At 50.2% G+C, this 27,213-nt stretch overlaps 1 protein-coding gene across 1 annotated transcript in view; it reads right to left on the minus strand.

Annotated features, from left to right (window-relative positions):
* The window catches only part of Igf2r (insulin like growth factor 2 receptor), an 86,128-nt gene extending 60,009 nt beyond the window's left edge, over positions 1-26,119 (minus strand). Inside the window, exons 1-4 of the mRNA XM_070010807.1 lie at positions 25,929-26,119; positions 6,469-6,608; positions 2,512-2,636; positions 1,034-1,132 (exon numbers count right to left, since the gene is read on the minus strand). Of these exons, the coding sequence (XP_069866908.1) occupies positions 1,034-1,132; positions 2,512-2,636; positions 6,469-6,608; positions 25,929-26,119 (555 nt within the window). The remainder of the gene's footprint in view (positions 1-1,033; positions 1,133-2,511; positions 2,637-6,468; positions 6,609-25,928) is intronic.
* Between the last annotated feature and the right edge of the window lie 1,094 nt (positions 26,120-27,213).

Genomic DNA, 27,213 nt, shown 5'->3' on the forward strand with positions numbered 1-27,213 from the left:
CCCACTATTCTACAATGCATTCCAGAACAGCATCCTGTACATGAGTGGGAGTGATAGGACCTTGTATTTTTTTTTCCAGTTGTGGGGCTTGAACTCAGGGCCTAGGTGCTGTCCATGAACTCTTTTGCTCAAAGCTAGCACTCTACCACTTTGAGCCACAGCTGCACTTCTAGTTTTTGAATGGGTAGTTGGAGGTAAGAATGTCATAGGGACTTTTCTGCCTAGACTGGCTTTGAACTGTGATCCTCAGACCTCAGCCTCCAGAAGAGCTAGGATTACAGGTGTGAGCCACCAGTGCCCATGTGATGTGGACTTATAATACCACTGAAACAGTATGGAGCTGTTGAGGGAATAATTAAGTAGCAGTAACATTTGCCTCTAAGGTAAACTGAGGAGTAAACTGTGGAGATGCCTGGACGAGATTCTGAGGCTATCTTGAAGACACTCCAAGGCCGAAGAGAGGGGTTCAATATGGAAAACAAGTGGGGACAAGCATCAGGATGGGGTCTACCACAGATGCAGAAAAATAAATGATAATATTAATCTAAACCTCAGCCCAACTCCATCATACACAGACAGCCTATAGCACCCAACACCGTCTTGTGATATTTTAAATGCCTAGAACCACCTAGAAAAGTTTTTAACAATTAAATCACGTATCATCTCTGCTCAAATAAAAAAAAAATTTCTAAAGAACCCAGGTTCTTTATATATAATCCTAGCTACTCAGGAGGCTGAGATCTGAGGATCACTGCTTGAAGCCAGCCCAGGTAGGTAGGCCAGGAGACTTTTATCTCCACTTAATGATCTGAAGACCAGAAGTGAAGCTGTGGCTCCAAGTGATAGAGTGTGTTAGCCTTAAGCAAAGAGCCAGAGAGCACCCAGGCCCGAGTCCAAGCCCCATGGAAAAAAAAATTTTTTTTTAGTAAATAATAAAAACTTTTAAAAAATTTTCACTCTGAAAGGTTAAAATTGGTATTACAAATCTTAAAGGTAGACTCTGTGATTATGTCATCTTCAATTCCCTAGTTACCTCTTTTTTAGCTTTAAATGTGTCCTTCTTGCAGGCCGCAGTAGTCCTCCACTCAAAGTAATGCACACATTCTGTTGCAGTTACAAATTCAGGAGTGCCCTATTAAAACAAAGATGGTTAAAGTAAGTTACCACATCATACATCAAGTCTCTCTCTAAATTTAGAACACAACAAAGGCCAATGAAAGAAGAGCGGCAGGAAGAGCAGGGACACAACTGCTTTACTCAGATGAGACCCAGAGGTTCCCAAACTGAGAAATTCAAAGGAAAAAAACCATCCCCAAATCCATTGGCCCAAAGCCGTGAGCGCATCCAGCAAAGCTGTGTGACCATCCAGCTGTGCGAGGGCGGTGTGCTCACAGGAAGCGATCCTGGGAATGGAGACTTCCATGTTCTCTGAACCAAATGCCAACAAAAGCAAAGCCAGCAAGCATGACCTCAGGCTTCCTGTGAGGAGGACTGGGAGGCCATGTGCATCTGGAGTGGGGACACTGGGCAGAGCCCACCCGCAGGGCAGCTCTCCAGTCACACTGCCTCAGGCTGAGGACACAGTTTCCCTCAGGGCCAGCACAGAGTTAAGGGAAATTCAAGTGCAGCAGCAGCTGTCCTACCCTGTCACACAAATCCTCCTGCCCCAAGGCACCACACTCTTTCAAGCTCTCAGTGGGTACAGGGTCAGACCAAGGCTAATCAAGACAGACATTATGGAACAAAAGATGCAGGGCTCACAGTACTACTTCTTAAGATAATATTGGCAAGAAGCCTGGTAGTCACCGGGTTTCACTCAACCTGACTCTTCTCAATACCTGGGTTCTCACTCCCACTCAAGCCAATCACAGCACTGGTATACTAACTAGTTCTATTGCTCAGAAGTTGTGTATTCCAAGTTCCTTTCTAAAACCCTGCAAATCAAGTAAGAAAGATAAGCACTGTGCTTCACCCAACTGTGTCTCTACTCAGCATCAGGTACTGAACCCCCTCCCTGCTGGCTAGGGCTTCTGACCCAATCAGGTCTCTCTCAGTTTTAATATAAATGAGAAGGGAAGAACTCTGCTTTAGAAAATTTAACATTCCACCCCAAAACCATCAAGATGAAATACTGGGACTAGGTACATACTTCAAGTGGCAGGGCATTTGTCTAGCCAGCACAATCAAGACCCTGAGGTCAATCCCCAGGTTCCTCCCCCACCCCCAAATAAAAGAATGGAATGCTTGCTAGGGATAGAAGTATAAGGAAGAAAAGAAGTATGCCTGTGACATAAACAGAACCCAGGGCTTTGCGCTTCAAAATAGAATGGCTCTGAACTGTACTTCAAATTTCATTTTAAAGCTACAAGTTTAGGACTCCTTTATTCACGGGTCTTGGTGGTGATTTGACTGGAGATCTGGTTTCCTCATAGTCTAATACAGTCATGTGTTACTAAGCCTGGACTTACGGTGAGGAGGGCAGGCACTGTCACAAAGCAGCGCAGGACTCACCAGTGTCTTTCCGCACAGGAAGGTGATGGTGCTCTGCACTTGGTGCCCCGGGCCTGCATGCTGGCAGGCCGTGGTCGTGTTGAACTCCAGGAGGGATCTGCTCGTGCTTTTCAAAAAAGAGTCTCCTATTTGAAGAGGAAAGAGAATCAACAGGCAGGACATAAAACCCACGTTCTCTTCAGATATTCCAAGGCATAAACAACCAAGTTACAAGTGGTACTGTGAGTTATATCTGAAAGTTTATAATCCTACAAAACAGTCACAGTACCAGAATTCTCCATCTTAGGAAGTGACTCCACCCACCCTTAGCTGTTTGGGCAGATTCATGACTTCATTATCTTCTCTTTTTTTGTCACACTCAGCTCATCAGAACGTTTTGCTGCAGAGTCCCTCCAGTTCAGACCCGTCCACACTCCGCCATCTCTGCTACCACTCAAGACCCTCTCAGCTGCTGCCATAGCTGCACACTGGTGCCCAAGCCTCCACCGCTGCCTTTCTCACTGCCACTCTGCCCACCCATCATGCACAAACAGGATCTATCTCTGAAAATGTAAAGATAAATTAACTGCCCATAACCCTCGCTACTTAGAAGGACGAGAATTGAGAGTCACAGTTCAAAGTCAGCCTCAGCAGGAAAGTGTGAAGTGAAGCTGTGGCCCAAGTGGTAACGTGCCAGCCTTGACCAAAAAATAGATGGGACAGTGCCTGGTCCCAAGTTCAAGCTCCAGCCAGAGACAGACAATGAGCTTTCTGTGCCTGGCACAAGCAGAGGGATTGGGAGATCATGCAGCAGAAGCAAAAAAAGGCAAACAAGGAGGATGACCCTCATCCTCCCCGAGTGCCCGGTGCGGTGCCCGAGCCCCACAGGGCCCAGCACGGATGGATGGCGCTCCCTTTGCCCTGATCTGCTGGGGGTCCCTTGGCGCTTTCTCCCAGGGGGTGGCGCTCTGGGCCAGGGCTGTGCCTGACCCCTTACCGAGTCACAGATAATGACCTCTGGGTCAACTGCAGCGCGGTTCACGGCCTGACCCCCCCCCATCCCGTACAGCCCTCCCTCCGGCAAAAACGAAAGGCGCAGGGAAAGCCAGAAAAAAACCGTAGGAGCGGGCTGGTGGGGGGGGGGGGGGAGGGCAGCACTGCGAGGCCTGGGCGGGCACGGGGACCGGTTCGAGGGAAGGGGGGTGGGAAGGGAGCACGCGGAGGAGTGCAGGAGGGAGGGGGGAGGCAGGCGCAGGACACAAGGAGCAGCAGTCAGAACTCGGCACTGCGGAGCAGAGTGGAGCGGGTGGAAACCGAGGAAGTCAGCAAATCGGAGACGTGGAGGGGACTGGAAAATCGGGGGGATTCGAGAGCAGTCGGAAGGGACCGGTGAGTCAGTCATTGGAGCCGCCCAGCAACCGGGATCGGCCATTGGAACCTCGCCGGTAACCGGGATCGGCCATTGGAGCAGCCCAGCAACCGGGATCAGCCATCGAAGCTGCTCAGCAACCGGGATCGGCCATTGGAACCTCGCCGGTAACCGGGATCGGCCACTGGAGCAGCCCAGCAACCGGGATCGGCCATCGAAGCTGCCCAGCAACCGGGATCGGCCATTGGAACCTCGCCGGCAACCGCGATCGGCCATCAGAGCCGCCCGGCAACCGCGATCGGCCATTGGAACCTCGCCGGCAACCGCGATCCGCCATCGGAGCGGCCCAGCAACCGGGATCGGCCATCGAGCTGCCCGGCAACCGCGATCGGCCATTGGAACCTCACCGGCAACCGGGATCCCGGCCATCGGAACTGCCCGGCAACCAGGAGGCAACCGGGATCGGCCATCCGAGGGGCCCGGTAACCGGGATCGGCCATCCGAGCGGCCCGGCAACCGCGATCGGCCATCCGAGCGCCCGGTAACCGGGATCGGCCATCGGAGCGGCCCGGTAACCGGGATCGGCCATCGGAGCTGCCTGGCAACCAGGATCGGCCACCGGAGTTGCCCGGCAACTGGGGGACGGTGAGTCGGCAATGGGGGGGCAGGGTAATGGGGGGGAGCCGGAAGTCTGGTCAGAAGGCGGGCTGGAAGTCCGGAGAACTCAGAACTGGGAAGCTGGATAGACTTTGGACCAGTCGGAGGAGCACCGGGGCTGGGCCCGGTACATCTATGGGGGGAGGAGGCTGGCAGGGGGAGGCTCAAGGGGGAGGCTCCCAGGAGACCGCAGGCCATCACTTCCCACTCCAGGGACCCACGGACAGCCTCGCAGGCCCAGAGGCCCCTCCCTCCTCTGGCCCGTGTGAGTGCTCCACAGGACATCCTGGAAAGGGAATCGCTCCAGGATAGAGACCTACTGCGCTACCCCATCAACTGGATTTCCCTCCCTCCCCTTTTAATGCAAAGCCTTGAACTCTCTCAGCTTGCTCCAGTACTGCTTTTGATGGTTGACTGAAGATGAAATCTCACGTACTTTTCTGTGCAGGCTAGCTTTGAACTTCAATCCTTCAGAACTCAAGCTCCTAATTACCTAGCATTACAGGCATGAACCACTAGTGGCCAGCATTTTGTGGGTGTTTGAAACTTCACATTGTTTGCTTTACTGGAAGTTCCTTGCCCGCACACCTCCTTCCCACTCCTCTTTTAGCCCTACACCTGTGTGATGTGCTCCTAAGACCCTCACAGTGCATCCTTGGTAAGTATGAAGCCCGGAGGTGGTCTATCCACATTCAGAGCCATCATCCATACATCCAGGGCTTTGTACATGCCAGCTGTCCCTCTAGGAGTCTGAACACCTGAGAAAGCTATCCATGGGTCAAAAGAAAGTACTTGAAGTCAAAAGAAGCCTGAATACTGTGGTCTGTATCATCAACTTAACCTGTTACCAGCTCTCCTTCCTGGTTTTCAGAGCCTATAGAACTGTTATGGAGGCCAGTCTCACAAACTATTCCCTAATGAACTGCACGCATCTGTGTCAGTCTATGTTACATTGTACTGTCAAAGTACAACCACTCTCGCATTAGGCAAAAATATCACACACTTACATTATGAGGAAAACTGCCTTTTCCCCTTTCTGAAAACCTGAAGAGCCCTGGACAAGAGTACTCTCAATCATCCAAAGATGGGAGAGAATGATGGTATCACCCACAAGTTGTCTTAAGTACATCACCAAATAGTAAGCTTGCCCAAAACTTCAGAACAACCTGGTGCTTTCTCAGATCCCCGTCCTTGGCCTCAAATCCTCTCCCTGGTTCTCAGCCTAGAGAGTCTTCACTGAGACAGAAGCAAACCCAGACACCTGCCAGCCACACCTTCTCCTCCACCCTGCTCCCAGACGCACGCTATCGCCACTTCTTCCTTCCACCATAACTAAACTTCATCACTCAACTGTCCCAGAGAAACGTCACCAGATACTATGCTGCACCGCTCGGGGGAACACTGGCCTTTACCCTCTCTCCATGTCACCATCTGTACCCCTCCAACCCACCAGAGGAAAGGGGTCCTGACCCAGGAGAAGTACATTTAGAAAAACTGCATGATCTGAGGTAAGAAATGGTTGCACTTTTGTCCCTAAGACTGCCAGCTGTCAGGACACTGAACCACCGTGGCATGCAAGGGCACACTGCCTGAGACCTGCATCGCCAGAGAAGCAAGCACTAAAAGAAACAGGTGAAGGAGGAGAAATGAAGGAAGGTAGAGCTTAAGAACCTTGTGGATGAGAAGCTAGAGGAAACAGCCATCACACAAATGATTCTTGACTCCTTCTTACATGCTACTCACTGGGCAGAAGTAACTTGTTTTTATCCCCCCACTAGACAAATGGTCACCACTTTTAACTATATAAAACATTTTTAACCATTATAAAACAAGTGATATTGCAAGCATATACAATTGTGTACATAGGTACGTCCATATAGCTAGATACATAAAGTCATTTTTCAAACCTAGATGCATACTGCCCATGTAGGAATCTTAACAGTTTTACTTACCGACTGAAGAATACTTGCGTGTTTTCAAGTCGAACATACAAACAGCACTTGATGGCTCACACCCGACAATCTCCACATCTCCACAGAGCTTGATTTTATACACCCGGCTGTTCTGCGTATCAACAGCCTCCCATAGATAACTAGAAAGGAAGGGAAAACAACTGGTCACTGACTGTCACTGACTTGCCAATACTTAAACATCTCTCCGGTTTTACATTCAGGCCATATTGGCTTCAAGTACCACAAACGAGAAGACACACTCAGCCAAAAGTGCCAAAGTCAAGAATGGCAAGTTGAAAAGAAACCACTAAATCTAGCCTCACTCCAGGAAATCTGCTCTGAAGGCCACCTTGGAACTTAAAGACCACGAGAATACTAAAAATTCTCCATTAATTCAAGTATATTAGCTCAAGTAAGTAAATGATGTAACCCTACCATTCACCCCAAGCTGCTGAAAACCCAAGGGATAAAACCCTTGCTTTATTATTTAAAAACTAGTTTGGGCACAGGTAAGGCAGTCCTGCTTCTGGTTTGACTTGTTCCGGCTACTCTTCAGACCTGAAATGACATGATATGCTGTGCGGGCAGAGACCCAACTGTCTGACTCAGTATCAGACAAGCTCTGCTTTAGGCTGACTCACCACAGAATGGAGCAAAAAATTTACGGTCTGGGCAAACCTCCACAAGGTAGCCATCGACTAACATTTGCTAATGATGACTCAAACCGCACACTGGGACAAAGGGTTGGTTGGTTTGTTCTGCCCATGCAATTAGTGTCACTCCTCTACTCTTCCCTGAAATAATGTCTGTGTGTGTTTTTAAGGGTAAAAAGAAAAAGAAGAGAGAGACTAAAAAGTCATGGAATAAAAAAAAAAAATTAATTAAAGAGACTGGTGAGAAGCGAGGAGACACTAGATCACAGAACTGCTTAGGGAGGCTGTCCTACCCAGAGGCGGAGGTTGGGAGGGCCAGGCGTGAGACCATCTCACACAACCCACTCATCGCCTCTGGAAGGACTTCTGATGATATGAAGTAATGGCTCACAGAAGTGAGCGGTGTCACTGGTATGCGAGGTGCCATGATGCCCCACGGCCCACCAGTCAGTCCCCCTTCCTGGAAGCCAAGTGCTATAAGCACACATCAGCCAGTCCCCCTTCCCGGAAGCCAAGTGCTGTAAGCACACATCAGCACTCCGGCAGAAGTGCTACAAACCTCAACAACGGGTTCCTTGAAAGGCCCCAGACTTGCAAATGCTGACTGCTCAACTCAGATTCCTCATGGGTAACTGGCTAGTTAGCTACGGTACCAGGATTAAACATGAGAAAATAAATCAAGTACTGCCGGGCAGAAAAAGCCAGTGAAAGCTCATCCCCCGAGTCCTTCATTAATCTGTGTTCACTTGTTTCACACACTCTTCTTGTGTTGCCTGGTTTTTAGTTTTTGAGACAAGCTTGCTTCATCGCCCAGGCTGGCCTTCAACTTTCAGTCCTACGTCAGCCTCCGAGTGCCAGGATTACAGGTGTGTACTTCTTACTTACTTTGGAAGGCAAAGGAGAATACACATGAACTACACAGACAAATCCCAGTGGGAAGGTCAGAAAATACACACACAGGACAATTCCCTTGCTATTTACACAGTTGAAGACAAACTGGCAGAATGTGGCAGGAAATGACTTCAGGGTTCTTTAGACTGGCAAGTCTTCTAAGCAAGACCAGGCTGATAAAAATGAACAAGCCTGGGGGAGATACAGCAGAAGATCCTTCCAAGCAGACAGACTAGGGCAGCAGACTAGCTGTTGCAAGGTCCTGAGGCAGATGAACTTGGCACACTTGGAGAAACGGAAGAAGGGCAATGAGGCTGCAGCCAGACGGGCAAACAGACAGCAGCAGCTCAGAAGGCCACGGAGGCGAGGAGACCTAGTTACCCCAGATTTAAAAAGGCAATTCTGATCTTATCCTTGAAACAAAAAAGGGGAGGGGGCCGCAACACAAACAATCTTTCCTTAAGCCACCATTTTTATTTAGGGTAGTAAAACTTTTCTATCGTTGTGATTACACAGAAATGTTAACCTCTCATTCAGGAGCCATGACTACTTTTTCCAGGCTATTGGACAGCAAATTTAAAACCTTAGCCTGGCACCAAAGTACTGCCCAGTCCCAAGCACACGCTGGAGGAGCATAAGAACACAAAGGTTCATTTAGAGTCATTGCCAAAATGATTCCTAAGACTCTATGATTTTTCCAGAAACTCACAGCAGTTTTTGCATAATGATATTTAAGGTAAATGTAAAGAGTGTTAGGGAGAAGAGAAATGAAAATAAGGGCCAGTGTCCCGGTTGTCTGGAATCAAGAGTTCCTAGACAGAAAAACCATCATCTTTCCTCTATTTGCATCTCCTACTGTGTGTCCAGCTTTATCAGGATGTACAGGATGAGAGAGCAAGGCAGATCCTATCAAAGCACTTGCATGCTGGCTTGGTGCAGGCTGAAGTCACCCAGCCCAGCACCCCTTAGGCCACTCAGAGGTCTGGGACAGAGGCACTAGGAGGAGCTCAGCACTCTGGGTCACAGGACTTACAGCTTGTTCCTAAGCTGCACCTCCAAGGCGTCTGCAGATGACGGCGTGTACTTGGGCACTGACTCCAGCGGCCCTGCATTACGGCCTCTCCAAAACAAGCAAGCACACCTGGCCTCTGGGGTCACAAGGACAGACTCTCAGTTGAAATAATCTCTCTGGAAACTAAGGCCACTATTTTAAAACCTATCATGTACTGTGTAGGGAAAGGACATGGGTAAGATTCAACCAGCATGGAGATATGGCACCCCTAGGAGTAAATGGTTCTCTAAAACTATTTTACAGGCAGGAATGGGTGCCTCATGCCTCTATCCTACTTTACTCAGGAGGCTGAGATCTGAAGATGATGGTTTGAAGTCAGCTGGGACACACAAATCTGAAAGAGACTTACTTCCAATTAACCAATAGAAAGCCAGAAAAATGGAGATATGGCTCAAGTAGGAGAGCACCAGCTTTGAGCAAGAAAGCTAAAGGAAAGTACTCAGGCGAGTTCAAGCCCCAGTGCCACAAATACAAATACAAACACAAACACATACACACACACACACACACACACACACACCACCTATTTTACACTAAACTTGAACTGGTAACACTTTTTAAGAAATTATATGTTTGACTATTACAGACTGCAGATGTCTCATTAAAGGCCAAACCACCAGAATGGCATGAGCTGAACTCATCTTCAAAATTAAATTAACACTTATGCTTAAAAGTACTATGATTATTAGTGAACTGAGAGTGTAGACATTAGAGGCTAAATAAAATGTAATGACATCTTTGAGGAATAATAAACTTTGGTCCAAAAGTATATTATAAAATCCTCTACCTGAAGTGAACATGTACAGGCAAAAATCAGAAAACTCCATAACGGGTTGGAGTTCTGTGCCAAGCAAGGCCCCTCTGCAGAGTGCCCCAGAATATCTATCTTCTAGACTAAAGTATTTGGGGTCACACAGTGAAGACTTAGGGAAGAAAAGGAAGTCAACATATTAGACCAAAAAGAAAACTAAGCCATGGAATTAAAACTTCAACAAGAAACAAAGCTCTGGAAAACATCTGCAAGCTGTGTGGACACAGTCTTCCCTTGCTCCACACGACAATTTTAAATTCTTTTAAATTTGCTACAGGCAGCAACTTTCACAGCAGGAGAGGAAAGAAAACCCAGTGAGCATATTGTTGCAGCTCTAACCACCCATCTTTCTTCAGGTCCGTTTTCTGAAGGTCACTGGCTCACGCTGAATTCCATCTCATTGGAAGGGAAGCTAGGGACAAGGAGGCGGGACAACTGCAGAAGTCTTGGGACGCCTGGGGGGCGGGGGGGGGGGGGGCCGGACACGCAGGACCCCTGCCCAATGGGCCAGCCCTGCACACTTCTGCTATTACCCCAGAAGGAGCCACCTAATCCCAGCTAGAATGGCAAGAACCCTGGTTTAGAAAACCAGCAAAAGCAAGGCAAATCCTCTACTTCCATTCTCAGTGTAGAATGTAGCTCGCTAATGCTCTTCCTTCTCAGAAGGCCCAAATCCACATGACAGCAAGCTGGACCCTTCCAGACACCATATACCAGTAACTCCACCGGACCATGAACTGGGCCTGCAGGACCCCCAGCTGCAAAAATCATTCCGTGGTGCTGCACAAACCATCAGGCACCAGCAGATTCCAATGTACCTGTGTCCCAGACCCTGCGGTCTACGGGGTTGTAACATCCGTCCCCTAGACACGACACAGAGGATTGTAGCATGGAGGCGGCCAGATCTCTGCTCTCTCCAAAGCCCTTGTAAGTCACTGTGAATCACTTCTCCCTACAGCACTCAAGGTCACTGTGGATATGGGTCCCAGCACAACCACTCCTTATGGATGGGCTGGGAAGGAAGGAAACTGGACTAGTTGGTCTCCCTCGAGGCTCCCCAAGAAGTAAGCCCAGCAGGACATGTGCCAGTACTTGGCACTTTCTTCAACTACCCAAAGCCCCTTGGCTTCCCAGGCAAAAATCTGAAGGCTCAGAAAGGTTACAACCCTGCCAGGATCGTATAGCGGGGAAATGACAGAGCCAGGAGCAAATCCAGGTCAGCTTACGCCAGGGAGCAAGCTTCACCACTAAGGGAAGTTGCCGCATTTGCTCTCCAGTTTTTACTTTTTTAAAAAAGAATTGTTTTTTGGCCACACATCAGTGGCTCAGATCTCTAATCCTAGCTACTCAGGAGGCTGAGATCTGAGGACTCGGTTCAAAGCTGCCCCAGCAGGAAAGTCTATGAGACTCTTATCGCCAATTAATCACAAAAAAGGCTGAAGATGGAACTGTGGCTCAAGTGGTAGAGACTAGCAAAAGAAGTTCTGGGACAACAGCCAGGCCCTGAGTTCAAGCCTCAGGACTGGCAAGAAAAAGACTATTCAGGAAATCTCTGGTTTTGTTTTGATAGGATTGGAGTTGGAATTCTAGACAACTGCTAGGCAGGCACTCTACCACCTGAACCACATTACCAGCCCTATATCTTAGGTCTCCATTGTAACACTAAAACTGGCAAAACATGATACAAAACTTTAGAATTTAATTCTTGCTACAGTAAATGCCACTGAGGTAACAGACACAGTGTACAATTTCTATTACTCTAGCCATCAAGTAAAGTAAGTTTGACTCAGTAAAACACTAATTATGCAGAAAAATCATGGCTGTCCCTCTATGGGGACAGATGACAGCAGATATATGAAGCACCTCCTTTTAAGCGTAACGTCACAGGTGACATGAGAGGCAGGCCTCTGGGGCGACAGGCCCATCTGGGAGGGACTGGGGCCAGGCCGTGTCTCCGCAGCTGGTCAGCAGCTCACATGCCCCTGGCCCAGTTCTGCTTTCTCTTCTGCACAGACACTCACTTCCCACACCAGGGGCGTCACGAGAATAGAAACACGGCTCAGCTGTTCCTCTCACGGGCCTTGTCGCACCAGTTCTGTCCAAGCTGCTGGTGGACTCCCCTGAGAAGAGGCCCATGGACACTACTGTCCCAGCTAGCCGCCTGGCTTTAAATGAATGGCATAACCCGGCACAGTCCAACAGCAAATGACACCAGCAACAGCGGGAAAGGGGGGCGGCAGGAGGCAAAAGTCACACTCATCACCAGTAACTTGACTTTGAAGTGAATTCTGCGGCCGAAATATGTCCTGGACATGGACAGTGATCTTAACTGAAGAAGCTAAGCACACAGCATGAGCCCTTTCCTCCTTCTAGGAAGCTGAATACCATCCTCACTGCTGCTGGGTGGTCCTGGACACTGAGGCCACCTGCTCCATCCATGGGGTGGCTGGGACGGCCCACTTTAACTCATTTGCTTTATAGCAGATATCCTAAGAGGTGCTGGCAAACAGCCAATTAACACACTGGAAGACAACCAGAGGCAGGAAGGCAGTGGGGCCCGCCCATCCCAGAGAGGGAGGGGGAAAGGGGAGGGGAAAAGGGAGAGGAAAGGGAGGGGGAAGGTGGGGAAGAAAGGGGAGGGAGGGAGGGCCACTGCCACCAAGTGAGTTCCACAGAACTGTCCAAAACAAGGAAACTTCAAAAAGAAGCCACAAAGACCTAGCTGTATGTATGTTTTTAAGCAACTTGACGGTGGTATGCATGTGACACCTCCAATACCCACAACTTTACAAAGCCTTTCAAAACATAATTTTGAAGTTTCAAAACAGCTGGCATTTCATGGCAACATAACAAAGAAATGCCCATTTTAACTAATATTAGCAAATGAATAACAGCTGGCATTGAAATAAAATATGCAAAATTGTATAAGGCCTGGCATGGTGGTGCAGGCCTGTGAGAATCTGAGTTTGAGGTCAGTCTGAGCTATGTAGTGAAACTCTATGACAATGATGATAACAGTGAAGATGACAAAGACTTTGAATTCTACATTCAACATGCATATAATACTGTCCTGCCCACAAACACAAAACATCTCCATAGCTGTCATTTGGTTCCTGTTTCATTTTCTGTCACACAGAAATACTCGAGACAAATGCTGGTTCACCCACTGTGAATCTCGGGGTTACTGAGAGGGCCATGCGGGTAGCACACATTTTACTGCTGATGTACAATCATCAGCATATAAAACAGGTATGACCAAATCAGTCATAAAATTAACAAGCAAGGATAATCTGCAATTTGATTTCCATTAAAAGAAGTAAAGCCAGTAATATACACACATGGTCCCAAGCCAGGGAGCAAGGTTTTTCTGAGTCGTAATGCTCAGAGACTAAGGGAATGTGAAGGTTCCCACTCTGCGCCCACGGGGAACCCTCCAACTGTGCTGGAGACGACATCTGCCCACTGCTTCCACTTCTCCAGCCAGCCCACTCACTCAAACTCTGAGGAAGAAGGGAGGCTCAGGGAAGGAGAAAAGCAGGGGACAGCAGGTCCCCAGGGGGCCTGCAGCAGGATAGTAAGGGCACAAAATACACTGCTAGGATAGCTCCCAGCTGCTGATGCTGAGAGAGAAGAAATCTAGCCTGGCAGGATGACTCCATACCCTGACCTAAGACTGGGGAACACACGGGCTTGACACAGCAGGGCCCAAGCTCATATAGGAAGTACTTCACTTCCTGTTCTAACAAACCCACAAAGCTGTGGATAAAGATATGAGGCGAGGAAAAAAAGATCAGAAAGAAAGGCATGATTCTTTGTTTTCCCAGATAGTTACTCTGGAATTACAGAGTCTAGCAGCAAAAACCAGTGGAGCCAGGGCCCAGTCTAAAACGCTGAACTCAGCATCAAGACCTAAGGGACCACGATGGTCAAGCAAGGCTCCGTACACTTTTAGACCAGCATCATGAGAGTCTCACGCCGGACAGAGGGGTGGAACACTCCTCTGAAAGGGCCAAGGAGCAGGAAGAGCTCCCCGGGGCAGGCCTGGCTCTTGGCCCTCCACTGGTTGCAGGCACTTATGTCTCTCTGAGCTCCAACTGCCAGGTCTACAAACAGAGCTAAGGCAACGTTCCTACAGCAGAAACACTTGGGCCAGGAACACAGTGCTTGGAGAGAGCGATCATCTAAGGCTTTAGTTGAGATCAATAGAAGGATTCAGACTGTTTAAAATTGGGCTTTATAGGGCTGGGAAGGTGGCTCAGTGTAGAGTGCTTGCCTTGCATGCATGAGGCCCTGGGTTTGATTCCTCAGCACCACATAAGCAAAAAGAAAAAAGCCGGAAGTGGCACTGTGGCTCAAATGGTAGAGTGCTAGCCTTGAGCTGAAGAGCTGAGGGACAGCGCCCAGGCCCAGAGTTCAGGCCCATGACTGGACCCAAAAAAAAAAAAAAAAAAATTGGGCTTTATAGAAAAGAGTGAGTTGGCTTGGGGTCTCTCAGAGGAGTATCATGTGACACTCACAAGGAGCAGGAGAAGGGAGGGTAGTGAGCCAGGTGTGCCCGGCCAGGTCCACCACAGAACTGCACTTCCTGTCCATGGTACAGCATGTGTGTACACGTGTACGTATTTACGTACACACACACACACACACACACACACACACACACAAAGCCACTGCTGTGACTACTACCAGGGGAAAAAAAAAAAAAAAACAGTTTAAAGGAGGAAAAGATGTGTTTTGGCTCACAGTTCCAGAGTTTCCGTTCACAGTCCCCTGGCTCCCTTGGTGTGAACCTCATGGCTCACGGCAGCCAGGAAGGAGAGAGCTGGGATGACACATAACCCCAAGAACACACCCCAGTTATCTACTCTCTCCAACCAGGCAACTCTGCAAGTCTCTGTCACTTCCCAACACCACCATCTAATTATGAGAGGGACTAATCAACTGATTAGGTTAGAGCTTTCATGATCCAATCACCTCTCCCAGAGTAGCTCCCCCAGCTGCAGGATCCATGAGCTTTCTGGGGGTACTTCACATTCCAATCATCGTACACAGAGAGCTGCTCTTGGCTCCTCCGTGCAGGACAGGCCGGCCCAAGGTCTTCCCAGCCCTGTGTCATCTCGACACTCGCTGCTGCCGCCACGACAGAACAGGAGAGAGGACATCTTCCTAAAGACACTTCATGGCCACATGCTGGCCAATGTCTTCAGAACACAGAGTTCCTAAAACAGGCTCCCGCTCCGGCCCTGGGCTGCTCCTGATGCAGGCTGGCTCAGATCTCGCTCTACCATACAGGCCGCGGGCCTGCTCCACGCAGATTTCTGGAAGCTGTGAGCAGCAGCGGGTGCTCACCTGCTGCTCCCCTGTGCGGATGCTGGAAATCAGCTGCCTGCAAAGTGCAGTCAGCGAGGCACAGAATTCAGAACTCCTCTCAGCTTCCTACTCCACCCTGCCACGAAGGTCCCAACGCCCGTCCTCCGGGCCCTGACACAGGCAGGCCACGCAGAACCTCACTAGAGACCACTCAACAGGGGAGTTGGCAACATTCATGAGCCGCTACAGCTTCACAAAAGCCAATTAGGAGGACACAGCACAAGTCCTTGCTCTGGAGAAGCTGGGGTCCCGCGCAGACTGGCACACAGGCTGGGAGAAGGGAAAGTGCCCAGGCACACTCGCTGCTTGACATCCACGTCAGTTCTCACCCTGGTGCATTCCTAAAAGGCACAGCTGTACCCTAACCCAAGAGCCCAGAGGTACTACGCCCTGCACTTGGCCTGCACACTGCAAACACACCCCTCAGTCCTCGCCACCTCTCAGGGTGCTGCCCTCCCCAACTTTTACAGACACAAAACCACCACCTATGGCCTTCAACTGGTTTCCTGTCAAGTATCCACACCAGCACAGCATGGTTGCTCAGAGCCTAGGCCAGCTCGCCTATAACCTGACAGCAGAACTGTCACCAACTACAGGAAAGCGAAAGGTAAAAAGCAACACCAGTTAAATTACAAATATCCATAAACCCACCAAAAATCCCCCAAAAGCTGCCAAATCATGAGAGCAGCCTCCGGGACACCTCCTCCTTAGCCTCCTCTTCCCCTAATCCTTACCACCTCTCTCTCAGCTGCGCTGTAAGTCTCAGTCAGGCCCAGTCCCACCAGTTACCCACAGGCACCCTCTCTCCCTTCCTCCAGGCTCAGCTTAAATGTCATCTTACAGAAAGCAGGCAGGGGCTCCCTCTGGCCCTCTTCTGTCCCGTCCCCATCAGAGGATGCTAAGCTCCATGGAGCCATCAGCTCTGCTCTGGAAGGACAAGACGAGAGAAGCCAGGTCCTTCCCTTCACCACGGAAGTACGGGCGGAAGGGGAGCCCGGGGACCAGGAGGCTGACTCCCCGCATCACTTCTGTAGCCCTTCAGCTGTAGTGACTGTGTGTTCTACTTTCAGGCCTGAGCTGGGGGAGGAGGGGGTGGAGACACAGTTTTCCTGTGAAGTACTGAACAGCCATTTTCAGATACACAACCGATGACAGTAAATTAATGTTACACACGGTTCAGCCTGATGTGCAAAGCACTCCTGGGTGAGCCCTGCCTACCCAGCACGTGCCCGGGAAGAACTCTCAAAATCAAAGCACAGACTCTGCCTACAAAGCCCCCCTCAGTCTTCCCTCCAGGCCCCCTAGGGGCAAACCAAATGGCCAAGGCCACTGTTCACTGTCCACACAGCACTCCTAATCATGCCCTGATCCCCCGAAGCCCCACAATCTCAGCCTCCCCTGAATTCCCTGTCCTCTGTTAACTCAACAATGCCCCCACACACACACACACACCTAACACCATTGAGAAGGAAAAGGAAAAAGACGGCCAAAGGGCTCCCACTGACCCGAGGGCCAAGCTTCCTGCCCACGGGAAGCAGAGGGCCAGGGTTTTCCCCACTGCCCCTCCACACTGCCTCAGTGGTTAGCAGGAACCAAAATAGGACATGACACACGGCCTCCAACACCCCCAAAACCTCACGGGCAACAGCTGCTTCTCAGACGCAAGGCAGAGCTGCTGGAGTGGTTTCCTCTCACCCTTGGCCTGCGGCTCCTCCTGTTCCCACCTGCACCTGGAGCCCAGCGCACTCGCCCGCCTTCCCAGAAGACTCCGGCTCCCACTGACATCCATGCCCAAGTCCGCCTAGACCTCGAGCTCCTCCCCGAGATGAACAAGAGCACGGAGGACCGTACACCCCTCTCGATTTCAGCTTAGGACAAGGCCACCACAACTTGGTGAAAAGGCCACAAGACCCACTCACAGCAGAGACACCTGTACCTGGGCCGACCAGCCACACACCTCCTCTCCTGCAGCCCCGGGAGCGGAGCTGAAGGTCATGTGACTCATGACTCCGGATTCTAGTTATGAACACACTTGAGAAAACCACACACAGTACACAGCTTCACACTATTAACACTCGAAACCCTGCTTCCTAGAAAGGGATCTCACTCCGCTTGCTGCTTGAAGCGCAGCCTCAGACGCTACTGGCCGGGCAGCAGGATGCAGAGGGAGAGAGACCCTCACGGAAAGCCACACCACCACTTTTGGTCCCCACGGCCTGCCGGGCAGTGAGCCTCACTGGCATGCCCACACAGGCATGAGAACACGGCCAGCATCCTGCAGACACACAGGAAAGAAAGACCTCACGGCTCCAAGGCCTGCGGAGGGAGGAGCTGCATTTCAAAACCAGGAGTGTGACTCCTGGCCAGGCGTGGTAACAAAAACCTGTAATCTCAGCAGTCTGGAGGGGAAGAAGGAAAATTAAGGTGGGGGCCAGCCTGGGATTGCATACCCCAAAACAAAACCAACAAAAACAACAAAAGTGACTCTCACCTGTCCCAAGGAGGAAAATGAGACCCAGAGGGAAGTGATTTGCCACAGTTAAATCCATCGCCCGGGCCTCCAATCTGGGCTCAGGCAGGACAACACAAATACTCTGCCAACAGCCATCAACAGGGTCAACAGCTGCTCCTGGCAGGAAAAGCGCTGGATGGACCAGGAGGATGAAAATGGACGAGAGGCTGAAGAGCAGCCACAGGCATACCCTGCCCTTCCCCCGCCTCCCCAGAACAATTGATAGCCAAGTCTCAGCCAGCCCCCCCCCCACAGCTGCACCAGACAACAAATGGCCCAAAGGAGACAGACTCTACAGCACCGTCAAGACTGCCCATCCCCCAAAGGCCTCACTCAACACCACAAACACCAGGATGACAAACTCAAGCCAAAGAAACCAGGCCCAAGGAAAAAGAACTAAGAATCAGTGCAGCTGGGCATGGGGGCACACCCCTGGAATCCCAGCACTTAGGAGGCTAAGGCCGGGGATACAACGTGAAGGAACAGCCTGGATTGCATAGGGAGACCTCCAAAAAAGGAATCTGCTTTAAAACACACTCCAAGAGATGACCAAAGCCCTGAGTACACATCAACCAGCAACACTGTTCGGACAGAAGAAGGGAGAGAGGTTAACACAGACAACCGTCCACATCAGCCAAAGGCAGAGCCAGCTACAGAGGAGGAAAGCAGCAGAGGCATCAAGCAAAAACCCAGGAGTAAGTCAGGATAAAGAAAAGCTGAGCAGCAGAATTAGCAACCCCAACACAAGCAAAGAACATTTTTTCCAAACACAAACAACACTTCTAACATGACTAGGTGATAGGCCACAAGGGAAATTCCACCTTTACTCATCACCATGGAAAAAATAAAGACTCCCCCCAAAAGTCAAGTTCCTGCTAGAGTAGCCACTTAACATCACCACAGTGAACTGCATGAGGCAGTGAGCTTTGTAAAGATGTTGGCTTTGGCTCGCGATTCTGACAGCCTAAGTGAACGGTGGCGAAGGCAGCGAGCACAAACTTTCACATTCAAAGGCTAGGGAATGGGAGTGCATGTGGGTGTGTACATGTTGGTATGTGAATGTGAGTGTGCGTGTGTATGCATGTATGTGCATGTATGTGTGACTTTCCCAGAAAGTCACCAGTATTCAGTCCCAGGTGACCTTATCTAATCCTAGCCACTTCCTCAAGGCCCCACCTCTGAACTCTAGAATGGATTACATCCAATCCCTTCCCATGGGTAAATTTCCTTACCAGTGGCCGTGGGATCACTCCTACCACACCCAAAAAATAGCACCCGGATAAGAGAATTTAAATTACAGTGGGTCCGTCAAGTTTAAAAACAGGGCTTCTGGACCCAAAAAGAAAACAGAATTAAAGGGTGAAGAATGTTCAAACTTACAGGAATGTTATGGGTCTCAAGGAAAGAAACATATTATGTAAAATGCTTTAAAAAACCAATGATTTACGCTTTTGATTTCAACTAGAAATAAGTGGGTAGAAGTGTGGCTCAAGTGGTAGAGCATCAACAGAATAAGCAAGCAGGGCAAGCAGGAGGCCCTAAACTCAAGCAGAGTCCCACTAAAGTTAAATAAAGACAAAAAAAAAAAAAAGCTAGCTTTTTGGAAAAGGTAAGCAAGTCTTTGGCAAATATAATTAAAGAAAAAAGTACACAAACATCAGGAACTTCCCCCCCCCCCACAGATATCTCTGAAAATGTAAAAGCATGGAATGCTACATATTTACATATAAGTTAAATGGCAATCTTTTAGGAAACTGATTATCATTAGCTCAAGATAAAAGTAGAAACAAAGTAGATAAAATAGACAAAGTAGAAAAAACTGAAACCAGGCTGGGCATTGGTGGTGCATTAAAAAAAAAAAAAACCTAGATGGGTTATTTTCATGAAACAAACATTCCTGATAATGAAATCAGTCCAGAACACCACAGCAAAGAAAATTACAGCCCAATCTCACGTTTAAAATCAGCTGCCGGGGTGGGGGTGGGGCTCAGCAGGGACAGTAAGTACCCAGCAGGCAAGCAGCTCACTGTTCAAACCGCTGACCAGAGAACCAAACACAAAAGCTTCAACTTTTACGTGTGCAGAAGCAAACATTAAGAGACAATCTCTTGGACCTTGGAGCAAAGTAGTGGTTCTTGAAAAAGATTTTGTACCCCAGCAGTTGACCCCTGGAGACAATTTTCTTTGTGTGAACTGGGGGGTGGAACATCTAATGGGTCCAGGCCAGGGTGCTGCCCGGAACCCTCCAGTACACAGGATAGCCCTTCAGCAACCAACTACCTTGTCCAGGGACAACAGTGCCACGCTGGTGAAATCCTGCAGCAAGCAAAAATTTCATAGGCACAAAAATAAATCAGTGGGGCTGGGAAGGTAGCTCAGTGGTAGAGTGCTTGCCTTGCATTCATGAGGCCCTGGGTTCAATTCCTCAGCACCACATAAGCAAAAAGAAAAAAAGCTGGAAGTGGCACTGTGGCTCAAGTGGTAGAGTGCTGGCCTTGAGCAGAAGAGCTGAGGGACAGTGCCCAGGCCCAGAGTTCAGGCCCCACGACCGGACCCAAAAAATAAAAAATAAAAAATAAATCAGTATACACCTAAGGCTGTCCCTGAGCTGTCTCAGTGCCCAGGCCTTGAATTAATTTATGCAAAACTAAATAAAATATTCTTTAAAAATTGTAAGTTGGAACCCATCACACTTCTTAAATACTTGTTCTTCAAAAGTCAGCACCAAGAAAATGAAAAGGCAAGAAAAGACAGGAAGAAAACATTCATAATAAACTTTATACATACCTAAGAAAAGACCTGGGCCCAGAACACATAAGAAAATCTTAAACTTCCATAAGAAGTTTAAAAGATACTACAGAAGCCGGGCTCACCCCTGTAATCTCAGGAGGCTGAGATCTGAGGATGGCTGTTGAAAGCCAGCCCAGGTGATCATGAGACTGCTATCTCCAATTAACCAGCAGAAAACCCGAAGTGGAACTATGGCTCAAAGTGGCAGAGCCTAAGCTCAGGGACAGGCCCCAAGCCTTGAGTTCAAGCCCCACAACCAACAAAAACAACAAAAAAGGCAATACAGAAGATGTCCACAAGATCAGTAAGATACACTCAAGATCATTAGATATGCCAATAGCCACAAGAAAAGGCCTTCTTTTCTTCTTCAACATTGTAAACCACCCAGAATATGAACATTAAAACACCACTAAGATACCTTTACAAAGCCACTAAAATGATTAAAACTAAGGATGGTTAAGGCAAGTATTGATAGACTATAAAACAATGGTGGGGATGCACAATGAGAGACACTTCAAGTTATAATTTGGCAGACGCCATAAAATCAAATAGGTATTTCCTTTTTTTTGGGGGGGGGGTGTCAGTCATGCGGCTTGAACTCAGGGCCTGGGTGCTGTCCTTGAGCTCTTTTTCTCACTTTACCACTTTGAGCCACAGCACCACTACTATTTTTCTGGTGGTTAATTGGAGATGAGAGTCTCAGGGGACCCCTGGCTGGCAGAGATCCTCAGATCTCAGCTTCCTGAGTAGTTAGGATTAAAGGTGAATCACTGACACGCAACTCTCAAATAGCTATTTTCACCTTTTCATTCACCACCCAGGCCACCTGGGGCATAATCAAGAAGTCTTCAGTAATTGGAACACTCCAAGAAAGGGATTACAGGGGCGGCTAGCATCTACTGATAGCCCATGCTTAATTCTCTCTGTCCAGTACAATGCGATTGATACATCAAGACCAAAATGAAAAACACCCCCATGATCTTCTCTTCTAAAAATCCTTCTCTCAAGCTGAGGATGTGAGGTTGGTGATAGAGCACTAGCCTAACACATGTAAGACCCTGGGTTCCATCCCGACACTGAGATAAAAACAAACCACAAACATTGGTGGGGGGAAAAAGATCTAAGCCCAATTAGCCATTTATTTCCAGGGAATGCTGTTGGAAGGCCTAAAATCTAATATAATCATAATTAACTATTTTAGACTTACACACAAATGGATGTGTGTAAAAGAAACACACACAAATGGATGTGATCCAGGTGAGCATGTGGCCCAAATTAGTCTCATTAAATATTGTTCTTTTGGAAAAATTGCAAGAGAACAAAAATATAAATCTCTTAAGCGATAACAACCAAAATGACTTCAGCTCCCAGCTGGCTTCATTATTCTCTTGTCTTCAATACAATTTTTTAAGAATCCAACATTCATACCCAAACAATCTGGGGAAAAGTTGTGCTGTATAAATTTTGAAGTAGTCAACTACCTAAATCAAGCTGGACCTCACAATTAGTGCAAAGACTTTCACAAGTAAGGATGTTAGCACCCAAATAAAAGGAGGAGGGGCTGGGGGTTTAGCCCAGCGGAAGGGCACCGGCTGCGGGCGCAAGGCCCTGGGTTCGGTCCTCAGCCCTGGAAAAAAAAAAAGCTGCAAAAGACCAAATAAAAGGAGGAAACTTGTAGGCTACAAACCTTACATGGTATTTTATACAGTTTAAGCCACAAAATAGTAATTAAGGCCACTGGCTAGCGAGACCATCAGAGTCACTTTCAGTGGCTTTGCACAGCCTGACCTCTATTTTGTCAGCTGAACTCCGTCCTGGCTTCCACTGGTCCTGCCCATGGACCCTCCTTCCTGCCCATGAAGTATACCCAGTCCCACCACCAATCCTGCTGGCTTCAGGAAACAAGATCCTTCTACCAGCTGATACATCAGCTCCTGAGGAACACCTGAATAAGAATCACTGGAGCTGAGGAACAGCTGAGCAAGAATCACTAAATTCTTCCCCGGCACTAGGCTCACCTGGTGCCATAATCCTCTAGACTCCTAAACGTGTTATCGAACCCCTGAAGAACAAGTACTCAGGGCTGGGAAGGTGGCTCAGTGGTAGAGCGCTTGCCTTGCATGCATGAGGCCCTGGGTTCTATTCCTCAGCACCACATAAGCAAAAAGAAAAAAGCCGGAAGTGGCGCTGTGGCTCAAGTGGTAGAGTGCTAGCCTTGAGCTGAAGAGCTGAGGGACAGCGCCCAGGCCCAGAGTTCAGGCCCCATGACCGGACCCCCCCAAAAAAAAAAGAAAAAAAAAAAAAAAAAGAACAAGTACTCATCTAAAGTGCTGCTCTGAACCAGCCACACAGGGAGGGGTTGCCTGTCAGGCCTCTCCATGCATTGGCAGTCCTGAAAGCTGCTGCTGAGAGGGGCCCTCCACTCTGCTTCCCTCTGCCCTCCCCAAACGGTGAGGGCCGTGCTTACCTAACCGCTCTGCCCCAACCATACACAACACACCAGGAGCAGGCCAGGATTCCCTCTTGGGTTGTACCAGACAGATGAAAAATATACTCTCGCAGGGCGCTGGTGGCTCACGCCTGTAATCCTAGCTACTCAGGAGGCTGAGATCTGCCCGGGCAGGAAAAGCCATGAGATTCTTATCTCCAATAAATCACTCAAAAAACTGGAAGTGACACTGTGGCTCAAGAGGTAGAGCACTCGCCTTGAGCTGAAGAGACGAGGGACAGCCCAGAGTTCAAGCCCCATGACCAAGCAAAAAAAAAAAAAAAAAATATATATATATATATATATATATATATATATATATATATATAAAATATCCTTGCTAGGTTCTAGAGCTGGGCTTCCTGGAAACTCAACTGCACCCATTATAGACATGAGCACTAACTACCACTCTCAAGAGAGCCCTATCTAAGGTGTGCCTACTGTTTCTGGTCCCATTTATACCTTTGCAGAATACAGGACTCAGTGGAGGCTCAGAGAGCAACCACTAAGATTGCTTCTAGTGGGAAAGAAGCACTCCACATTTCAACCCCTTTCCAAACATGAAGATGACCCATGTGGTAAAGCCCAAGCACGAGGCCCTGGATTCAATACTCAGTATTGGAAAGAAAAAAAGCAATGTGATCCTTCTGTCAGTGAGGAAGTACTTCTCTGTGACCAAGCAGCAAAAACAAAGGCCAACAACAACCATAGGAGTTCACTCTCCACGCTCCGGGGCCCAGGTGAGTTTAAGACTGTGTAACAGCATGCCTTGGGGCTGCTGGGTAGGACTTTCCCTAATGAATTTAAAAGATCTGCTCACATCCCATTCCCTATGTACTAGAGTTAAGGACCTTGGAGCCCATCTTATCTCATAACAGTACTCAGATTATGGCTCACAGTCCCAAGAAAAATCGTTAAAAGCATTTAGAAGAAATGTGGATTAAAAATAGGAACACAGAACTCTTGCCCTTGAGTGAAAAAAAAAAAGTAATAAAAGAAAAAAATCGGGAACCCAAAACCCTAGGGCTAGTTGTATGACTCAGTGGTGTTTGACTAGGGTGCCTAAGACTGGTTTGATCTCCAGATCTTCAAGGAGCAAAACAGCGACATTGAAGGGAAACTTCATTCTGCAGGAATGGAGTTTACAGCAGCAATTGCAAGCGGTAAAGGATCAGACTCCAGGGCAGTTATAGGTGGAAGAAGGGGTGTGTGAAACCACTTCAGAGGAAACTGAGTGTTGTACATACCAACTTTGTTGTTCAGCTAAACTGAACATATGTGACAACTTTAGAGGGCACATCTTACACCAATTGTGAACCTCAGCCTTTGAGCCCTCTCTGTTATACCCTCATGTGACAGAGGCCACACTCACACTATGTTGTGCGAGACAAGGGGCCCTGGAGATGAGGTTCTAGACACCCTGATGACTAACGCTGTACACAAGTGAGAAGACCTCAATCAGCCAGTGCCAGTTTGCCCTCCAGGTCAACTTTAACCTTAATTATTAAGAGCTAACAAGGTTAGCTCTTAATAATGACCCCACTGAGCCCATTTCTTCTGATTGCTCTGAGGGGACAGCAGCTTTGAATGTCAGCCCTAGCCTGAACTTGTTTAAGTGGGCAACTTTACAGGAACATCAATGTATCCTTGGATGAAAGCTAACCTGTCCATATACTTGGTGCAGCAGACCACCTCCCATCTTCCTGGTCCTTTCAAAAGGGAGAAGGAATAAAAAAAAAAAAATCAGGGATGGCCAAAGGCTGCCCATGAAGGTCAGCCTCAATGTCCTTAAAATAGTGCCTCAAGCTCTCAAGGCCAGGCGGAAGTAGAACTTTCTCTGAAATGAGATTAAGAGTCCCCATAAACCACCATGAACTTGAAGTTCAGCTTGAAGAGTAGTCCCAACCTGGACTCCTTCATTGGAAAAAGTCACCCTCCAGCTGCCAACGGGGGCGACATAACTCTTCAGAACTTTCTGTACGGCTTCCTTGTGTTTGTGTGGGGTTTTTTAACCAAAGTTGAAAAACTGAGAGCTTGATTTCCCATCATCCTAAATGGTCCAAAGGTCATTGAGAAAACATCTGGAGTTAGAAGTTTCTCCAGTCCAGCGGCTCGGAGGCCTGGTCGGACAGCAGCATACCTCCACAGGGCGAGAGGTTACACAATCGTGGTTCCCAGAGTAGAAGCCTCCACTGGAACAAATCCACCCGGAGACAATGACATCATGGGAGCAGCCAGACAGGAAGTTGGCTCGGAGAAGGGAAGGGTAGAAATCTTGAAAGCCAATCGAGGGTGACCGCCCCGCCCTCCGAAGAACCCCCATCAAAAGGAGGGAAAAAGTCACCTACGGCCTAAAGGCTTCAGAAAGAAAGAAGCCCACACGGCGGAGATCAGCCCGCACCCCCGCGCCAGGCCGTCGCGCAGGCTCCGGACTCCCGGCCGAGCCCGTCCACACTCGGGGTGCCCGCGAAGCCCCTCCGATGGAACTTTGGGGGGGAGGGGGGAGGGAGAGAGAAACGTGCATGGCAACAAAAGCAATCCCAACAAAAGCTGGAGTCCCGGCCTCGTCCAACTTCGCCGACGCACGGCTGCGAGGGCGGCCGCGGGGCTGAGGCTTGGCGGCGGCGCGGCGCCCCCGGACCGGGCGGCGGAGAGGGCCGGGGGGGGCCTCGCACACAAAGCGGACCCCGACTCGGTGACAGCCACGAGTGTCCGGGCGCGGGGCCGCCGCCGCGCCGTCACGCAGCCAACTTTCCCCGGGGGGCGGGGCAGCCCCGGGCCCGGCCCGCAGGCGGCGGGGAGCCCCGGCCCCTCCGCGCGCGCGCTCCCAGACCCCCCACCCCCGGCCCGGCCGCGCCCCCCGCGGGCCCCACCTGCACAGCTCGGGGAAGCCGGCGGCCGGGGCCTGCGCCGCCCCCGGGGCGGTGGCGGCGAGCAGCGGCAGCAGCAGCGGCAGCAGGAGCAGGGCGCGCGGCGGCGGCCGGCCGGCGGGCGCGGGCCCCAGGTGGGCGCTCGGGCCGGCGGCGGCGGCGGCGGCGGCGGCGGCGGCGGCGGCGGCGCCCATCGAGCCGGGCCCCGGCGGCGCGGAGGACGTGGGACGCACGGCGCGCGCGGCGGCTGCGGGCCGCGCCCGGGACCGAGTCGTCGCGTCGGGGCGGAGGAGGGGCCGGAGAGGGCGCCGGAGCCCGCGGGAGGCAGAGAGCCCGAGGGCGAGCGCGGCTCGGCGGGGCTCCGCGGCGGTCCACGGCACCGCGTCACGTGACCGCGGCTCGCTCCGCCCGGCCCCGCCCCGCTCACGTGACTCCCTTGTTCAGGTGATCGCGGCCCGCCCAGGCTCCGCCTAGATGCGGGTCACGTGAGCGCCGCGCGCCCCAGACCGGAAACCGCCCGGCGCCGGCGCCAGGTGTCCGCCGGGGGCTGCGGCTGCGGCGCGGGCTGCGGCGCGGGCTGCGGCCTCGGTTTCCCCCGTCCGCTGCCCGCGGCGGCATCGTGGCCCGGGGGCGGTGCTGCTGAGCGCGGCTGGCTGCCGGGTGGGAGCGGGTTTGCGGGCGGCTCCACCTCCTGCGGGGTGGGGTTTCCCGCGCCTGGCCTCCTGCAGCCCGGCGCGTGGTCCACACGAGTCCGAGCAGCAGGTGCTCCGCGGGGCTCTCCGCGCCCAGCCCGCGCCGCCTCCCCCGGCCGAGGGTCGCGGGTATCCACCGCTGTGCCCGGCACCGCTGTGCCCGGCTGAAGTGTTTTAATTCTTCCGCTCCAGGATCTTGAACCCGTAGTATGTGCACAGTTGTCAGCTAATGGACGTGGAGACACAAAGAGGACCAAGTCCACACACTTTCCTCTCATTCTTCCTTTGGAGCAAATAAGAAAGAGAAATCAGAAAGGAGCAGATCTCACTGACAGCACTGGCCTAGGAGATGTTTCCAGAGCCTTGGGTTTCATCCCCTGTGTCACAAAAGAAAGAGGGGGGGAGGAGGGAGGGAGGTGAGAGTTTGGGGTGACCGAACACTTACCTGAACACTTTCCTAGTGTGCACAAAACCATGGCCCGCCCGTGGCATCACAGAACACCAAAAAAAAAATGATGCAGAACCATCATTCCCGCTCATCTTTTTAGTGCTTATACCATACCACAGGCACTGCTAAGTACTTAGGTGTGAATCTT

This window comes from Dipodomys merriami, unplaced genomic scaffold, assembly GCF_024711535.1.
Source record: "Dipodomys merriami isolate MVZ:Mamm:240054 unplaced genomic scaffold, mDipMer1.0.p SCAF_8, whole genome shotgun sequence".
Classification (NCBI taxonomy): Eukaryota; Metazoa; Chordata; class Mammalia; order Rodentia; family Heteromyidae; genus Dipodomys; species Dipodomys merriami.